At 38.6% G+C, this 7,763-nt stretch overlaps 1 protein-coding gene across 1 annotated transcript in view; it reads right to left on the bottom strand.

Annotated features, from left to right (window-relative positions):
• The window catches only part of LOC118341955 (alpha-1-macroglobulin-like), a 10,341-nt gene extending 3,289 nt beyond the window's left edge, over nt 1–7,052 (bottom strand). The window contains 14 exon segments of the mRNA XM_035680378.1: nt 311–386; nt 791–967; nt 1,260–1,343; nt 1,754–1,805; nt 1,917–2,038; nt 2,218–2,284; nt 2,772–2,924; nt 3,385–3,500; nt 3,652–3,742; nt 3,841–3,987; nt 5,099–5,248; nt 6,534–6,679; nt 6,810–6,873; nt 7,047–7,052. Of these exon segments, the coding sequence (XP_035536271.1) occupies nt 311–386; nt 791–967; nt 1,260–1,343; nt 1,754–1,805; nt 1,917–2,038; nt 2,218–2,284; nt 2,772–2,924; nt 3,385–3,500; nt 3,652–3,742; nt 3,841–3,987; nt 5,099–5,248; nt 6,534–6,679; nt 6,810–6,873; nt 7,047–7,052 (1,451 nt within the window).
• Between the last annotated feature and the right edge of the window lie 711 nt (nt 7,053–7,763).

The raw sequence follows: 7,763 nt of genomic DNA on the forward strand, positions 1-7,763 counted from the left end.
ATGGTCTTCCAGTGTTCTTTTTTAAATGAGAAATGCAAACTACCGCCACCTGCTGGTATGGAGTGCGTAGTTGGCCATTCGCTGTAGTTGTTGTGGTGTCTTATTGTGTCTTTTTGGCCAACTCAGCTTTTGTCAGTGCTAGTTCTTTGACATTTTTGCAAACACAGTCACATCATCTACTCTCTGCTTTAAGTATAATGTTCTTTTTTTCTTAAACTAAACTGAATGTCATAGTATGACAAAAGTATGGTAAATGTTGAACAGTATGTTTGATTGATTATGTTTGATTATTGATCAGTAACATTCTTACCAAGTGTTCCCCGCTCCTGATCCAAATGTGCTGTAAGCACCGTCTTGATGTTTGTAGTTTAGTTGTCTCTGGTAGCCTGTATAACAATAGAAATAGAGCATTATTGATACACACATTGTCGGATTTGATGGGATTTTTGATGAATTTTGATCGGAGGCAAATTTGTTTATGCTGCCTGCAACATAAACAAATCTGTTTGAATGTACAGACATAAGGAAAAAACACATTTGGGGAATATTGTGTCTTTATTGAATGCCTGGAAGTAGAGAGATGACCGGAAATAAGGTGAGAGACGGGGATGACATACAATAAAAGTCTCCCTGGTGTCCAGGGACTATGACAGGGACACGGTCCAGCAATTATGCACGACAGATCATATGCTTATATTTTGTGCAACCAGCAACAGATTGTTACAGATGGTACGTTTTAAGGTCTTAAATCTTTCTTTTTAGCTTCAATATAAAACCAACAGAGTCTCACCACTGGTCAGGAAGTTGGTAGCCTTTTCTTTGATAGCTGGGGTCAGCTGCTGTGTGTTTTTCAGGTATTGGAGGATGTAAATGTTGGGGGCCAGAAGCGCCATGTTCTGTTCACCACATCCATATGGCATCCTCAGCAGCCCATCCAGGTTGTTCAGAGCTCGGCCCAGAATGTCACCTGCACAAAAACACTGACTCTTTAAGACCAAACGTGTAACTAACTTGACCTTTAAGTTCTTAATGGACTTGAAAGACAATCAAATCAAAGATTATGTTGTTCCACTACCCGAAAAGTTTTTGTTATCCCACCAGAATACAATTTAACATGCTCAAAGAAATGGACAATAGTCCATTTTTATTATTGAAGCCTTTAATAATGATGAGGATTGGAAGGAGGTAAGCCTGTTAACTTGTCAGACTCTGGATGATTAAAGCAACCCTCAATTCAAATTCATTTAGTTTTCTTTTACCCAGGACTGAAAGTGTAGCACGGGCAGATCCATCAATCATGTTCTCAGGGAGTTGTACGTCTGTTTCCTCTGTCAAAGCTTCCCCTGTGTACAGAGACAGAGAATAAACACCTTATAGAGAGAAAAGAAGTATAGCCCAGTACTAAAACAAAGATGTTATTGGGATTTAAAGGTGCAATATGGAAAAATTGAGATGACTCTACACCTATCAAATTCATATTCTATAATAATACAGGGCAACATATCACATATCATCATATAATATTTCAGTTTAATTCCAGTTCAATTTAGCAGTCCTAGCANNNAGATCCAGAGTGGTGGGGCGCACAATGGGGAACATTGGCAGGTGCTAAATCAATCTGAGACACCTGCACAATAAAACTTATTTCTACCTGCAAGCAGTAAATGTCTCTATTAGTATTTTTATTTTTGACATGTAATCTACTCGACTCCTCCCAACCTATAGCAGCATCACTGGTGTAAACCATACTGACCTTTTGGGCAGAGCAGCCAGTTGTACGTCTTTGTCATCTCAGTTCCCTCAGCCTGAGAGGGAAGGAAATAAGGTGAGTTTCAGAGTCTCCATTTTGTAAATGCTATGCAATAATGGTTAATGGATAAACGTTTTCATTGTTATCTGGTTCTCGAGGTACCAACCTTTACTATGAGGGACCGCGTGACCACGTCAATACGACCTCTGTCTGGCACACTCACAATCTCATTGTCACATGAAGCTTGGGAAGCCAAAGCCTCAGCACGCACTGACACATTCATAACCCCTAAAACATATCAACAAGAACAACGTGAAACTTGATTAACTTTAGTTTCAGATCCTGTAAATTCTATAAAAAGTGTCACTCTGGTGGATCTCAGTAATTACATAGAGATGAAAAGAGGTTTTGCTGGGGAAAAAGGGACAGTAGTCCTCAACCTTGATACTTCTAAGCTTGACCCTTACCCAAAGCTGAGGGAGCCATGGTCCAGCTGAGGGTCTTGCGCTCATTGCCACACATAGACACGCGACGCTGTCACTGGTCGACCAGAGAGGGGGTGAACGGGTGTAGTCCCAAGGCAGGGTGCTGGCAGTCACAGTGACCCTGTTCCAGTTATAAGACAAATATTTTATCTTTGTAACCTTGACAATTTATGGCAGATGCACCAATAGCTATTCAACCAGGAGCAACAATAAGCGGATTTTGACCTTTGGAGAGTGCGTCTTGCAAACAGTTATCTTCCAAAATAAAAGGCATTGAGTATCGAAATAGTTTTTAAACTTAACTAGTTTAATAAAAATGAGGGTTAGTCCAAATATTTTACCGAACCTTGGTAACTCTGTCAATCATAATTGAGATAGTAAATACTCCTAACACGAGCATGATAGTGTTGTCTTATGAACTGACTTAGCAGTTAGGTAATGTAAAAGCATTCATTACCATGATGCAGCTGCAGGTAAATTGAAGGTGGTTGCCTTCAGCTCAAAGTGCTCCCGCCCGATGATTGAGTAGGGCAGGCTGAGCCTCGAGGCAAAGAGGGCTGGAAGACCTTTGATCTCTTTAAGCGAGGAGCCAAGCCAAAACCCTGAGGGGACAAACAGAAAGCCTCCGTCTCCCAGGTGGTGATGGTGTCTGGGAACAGTGAGGGACACATCCTTCGTTCCAGACTCTCCTGGATCAAAGAGAATACACAAACAAAAACATTTTGGTGAAATACGTACTATAACATAACTCAGATTTAGTTCAAAGAAAACAATGTGAGAAGATGATTAATGTGTAAGGAATACATTGTATCAATACAACACGATTAGAGTTACTGTGGCCTTAAATATTCTGTGTAAATGTGAAATAGTTTATTCTATGCTGTGTTTCTTGAGTGTTTAGAAGTCAGAAAACTGCAGTAATACAGAGTTCCACGTTACTGAAGTTACACAATCAGGGATCAGTGTCAGTAATTATTTTCATATGCTATTCCGTGTGGCAGGGAGAGCAGCAGGAGAGAGAGAAGCACTCTAGTTCACGATGTTCTATTACCAACAAAAAATAATTTTGATACACAATGCATTTTTGTTTTAGCCCTATTGTCATAAGCCATCAACACCCTTGCTGAGAGAACTTCACCGCAACTTCACCAGGTCCCATATCCAGGTCTCAGTGGAGAAAGTCGGACTGTTTCTATTGGAGCAGGATTGGATTTCGGAGATGCCATACAGGACCAGGTTGGCAGCTCCTAATACATATTCTGTTGCTTGAGGAACAAGGTCATGAACTTAATGCAATACCTATAAGACAACCAGAAAATATTCCATCAGAATCAGAGGGCAGCAATGATACAGGGAGCTGTTTTAATGCTGGGAAATATTCAGAATGTGTCACTTGATAGAGCAAAAAAAAGTCACCATAGTGGCCTTGGTGGTATTCTCTTCCTTTGAACTTTAGACATGAAGGCACTCGTATAAACAAGTTTGTTGCCATCTTCAGACCTACATTCTAGATAATCCAACAACATACAGGCATCACATAAATGTTTATTAAATGTAAACAACTTAATATACTCTTTATATTGTAAATTATTTTTTGTGCAGTACCTGGAAAACTGTATGAGCATCACTTTTCTCGTCAAGGTCAGGGTATGGCAAAACGTATCTTCTAGGTCTCACATGCAAGCATTCTACAGGATCTTCAGCCTCATATGGAATAAAGGTTGCTTTTCTTACAGGCAACAAATCAAATATCTAGAAAAGGGAATAATTATAATAATTATTAATTATTATTAAGTTATAATTCTAAACTGCTAAATGTCATCATTATAACAGCAAACAACTATTTCCTATGTCAACGTATGGTGTGTCCTGAGCAGAGAATGACGTTACTCTCCCTACCCTGTCTGTGGTTTGTTTACAAAGCTGGCCTGGCAGCGCATGCAAGTCCCTCCATGTACAACTGAGAGCAAAGGAAACAGCTGTTTTTATAATCTACCTTGGTAAATTAACAATTAATTTAGACCAAACCAATCACCAAGACTGTTGGAGCAGTGGAAACACAAAAAAAAGATGGTTTTGGTGAGTTTTTATGTTGTTTCTGTCCACTTTGAATTAAGTTACAGTGTTACGATAATCTACAAGGTTAAATTACCATTTTTGTCTATGGAGTTTGGTCTGAGCGATACAACAGCTGTTTCTGATATTTAAAAAAAGATCCGTCTTTAAGGGGAATCCTTTAATAATGTTGTCAGACATGTCAGGCATGTCAGTGGCAAAAACAAGCACTTTAAGTGGACGTACTCTGATGGGCGCATTTGTCCCCAAAAATTATGTTACTGTATATTTTGTGAATATTTTCACCTCTAATTTGATGGATTAATTGCTTATTTTGAACAAAACAGTGTGGTTTTGGTGAGTTTTATTTTGTTTCTGTCCAGTTTGAAGATATTTTACAATTATCAACGAGGTAAAATGACTGGTTTTGTCAGTAGAGTCTGTTTGGCCGTAGCACCCAGTCATTTTCGTCTCAGTACATCTAGTAGCAGTGAATTTTGTATATCCTTTAACGTGGATGTAAATTATAGATGTCAAAACAGTGCCATTATTCATAATGTTTACTCTTACAGAGGGATATACCTCACATATGTTATCATCCCTTTTTTGTACAGCATTTTCATAACAGGTTGCTTTACAACTGTGTAAAAATAACCAAAATCAGCACAGTTGGTCAAAATGTACAACTGGCAAAAGGAGACAATAAAGAAAGGTTAACCATGATACAAGGAAATAGTAGCAGAATAAAACTGTAACCTGACTGATCATATTAATGGTGGTAAATGATTGGTTTTATTCTATCATTTACCTTGTCTGTCTCCAGAGTTTTCCCTGGCTCCTTGATGAGGACACTCTGGTCGACAGCGCTCACTCCGCACAGAGAGTCTGGCTGGGCCGTCACCTGCAGGGTGGTCTCCTCTCCTGGGACAGCTGAGGACGGAGAAAACTCCAGCGACACCTGACACAAGATAGCACACATTGCGCAATCAGAAGGCCTTTCAAATTAAATCACACATAGAAGTCTTGTGGTCTGAGGTGCTCTCTCGCTCACCCCAACTGATCAAGGCAGACGATCACCCATTTAGAGCTAAAGGGTCTGTTCTAGGTTTCTGCCTCTTAAAAAGGCAGTTTTTCCTTGCCCCTGTCGCCAAGTACTTGCTTATGGTGGTACTGTTGGGTCTCTGTAAATAATGTTATAAGTAGTTCGGTCTAGACCTGCACTAAAAGTGTCCTGAGATAACTTCTGTTATGAATTGGCGCTATACAAATGAAATTGAAATGAAAATTGAAAAATGAAAATTGAAAATTGAAAAGGTATTCTATATCTGTAGGGGTCTTTTTCACATATAACTCGGTAAATTAATGTTTTATGTTGTCCAAACCAGTGTTGGTGATTATTGGAAAGACAGTGAAAAGATTCAAAAAAAGTTTATTTAGTGAGTTTTATTTTTTTTCTGCCTCATTGTTTGGTCTGAGATGCTGGTGTTCTAGTGCCAAATTCAGTGGCAAGTGAATAGCCCCAACCTCAAAATCCAAGATGGCTAAAAATATATACAGGACTGCACACGGAAGGCACTGCCTGTGTAAAATTAAAGCAAAATTTATCTTTTTTTACCTTAAAAATAACAGCTTAAAGTCATTTTGATGCTACACTGACTTGTAATAGGTTGAAAGCCGATACTGAGTACTGATCCGCTACAAAAACATTTAACAAGTGTATACTTCTAAGGCTGTATGATTACTATTATTGTAGCACAGTATGACCTGGCTCAGGTTAAACCCTTTGTCAGAGAAGTGTGGGTCACAACTTTGCTATCTGGGGAAAAACATGGCAAACAGAACACTGCTGGAAAGTAGCAGGGTTCTGTCTCAAGGGCTAATAATTTATGTGGTGTCCGATTGGTCAGGACTGGCAGCTCAAAGCTCCAAGGGAGTGGTCTGTGTGTATACACAGCATATAGTAATGTAATTATATCAGTCAAAACGTGTATAGCTGTCCACATTTAGCAACGGTAGTTAAACTGAATTGCACAGTGAAACAGCAGGGCGCAGCCACATCGAAAAAAAAACCACCTCCTTGAATAAAGTTGCTTAAAATAATTAAACTGACAACTACTGTGGTCATATTAATTATATCATTGTTGAAGGGCCACATACTGACCTTTTGTGACACAAATTATTACACTTTGAGTCTTAACTCACATCTGACAATCACAGCCGTTGCCAAGTCTTCTTATACTGACCTTGTGACTGAAGCATTTCTCAGTGGAGAAGTCAGCACTGTGGGCGATCACAGTCTCACTGGGGAGGATGGCGTAAGCCACAATCTGGACTACTGGTGCTATCTCTGCAGACACTTTCAACTTGAAGGACACTTCACCCTCATTCACTGAAACAACAGACCGATATTAATAACAATCATCTTTCACATGCATGCATAGATCAGTAAGTATGCAGTTCACAAATCATTTGGTCATGCTAATTTAGAGGGTTATTTAAAGACGTCATTGTTTACCCACCTGATTTATCTTGAACTTCAACCTGTTTAAGTCCTTGTGTGACAATGGCTCCTCTGGATAAGACCTGGGGAATTTTAGAAAATATGACACAAAAAATGAATAATGCAAAAGTAAAACTTAATTTCTTTCATCAAATGAATACATGATCTAATGTTTTATCTTTGTAACCTGCGTACTAGTGGCCCCGCTCAGGGACTACAGATGAAAATCAGCTTTTAGCTATATCTGGTACAATACATGCATTGTGCATTGTCTCTGCTAAATAAACATGAAATAAAATAAATGATGAACATAAATGTCATATTTCTTTCTTTCTTTCTATTTAAGGTTTTAGTGATGCTCTTTTTATTTTGTTAAATGCTCTTCTTCTGCAATAATTGAATGGCACCTAACTGGAGAATTAACGGCATCATTTGTTTAAACTTGATGTGCTCAATTCCTAATACACAGATAAAAGCAGTGAATGGAAACACACATTCATTCTTATTTCTTAGCTGATTTGCTTAAAATTTGCACAATATTTGGAAACTTTTGGCAATTTGCAGTGCAAATAAGTTTTTTTTTGTCAATCATTGAGTCTATAAACTCAAGTAACTTCATAATGTTTAACTGTATTTTGTATTTTGTTTTATTGCTGTATGACACTACCTAAAGGACCAGTATGTAGGATTTAGTGGCATCTAGCGATGAACTTGCAACTAACTGAACACTGCTGCCGTCTGTATCTGACGACCTGGGAATGAGAACTGGCTGTAAAGTGTGTAGGAGAAACTATGGTGGCAGTGAAACTCGCAAACAACTTGAAAGCAAGTGTTCAGCTTCACTGATGCTATGAAAGTTCATTTTGAATTAATGAGTCTACAAAATTTTTTACTACTAAACAGATGTTGCTTGCTTTGTGGTAGCCTCTGAAATAATGACACCTAATTCTTTTCTAAAACTCAGAGCAGATTT

Source organism: Morone saxatilis, unplaced genomic scaffold (assembly GCF_004916995.1).
Source record: "Morone saxatilis isolate NCDOM2014 unplaced genomic scaffold, NCSU_SB_2.0 Contig8, whole genome shotgun sequence".
Lineage (NCBI taxonomy): Eukaryota > Metazoa > Chordata > Actinopteri > Moronidae > Morone > Morone saxatilis.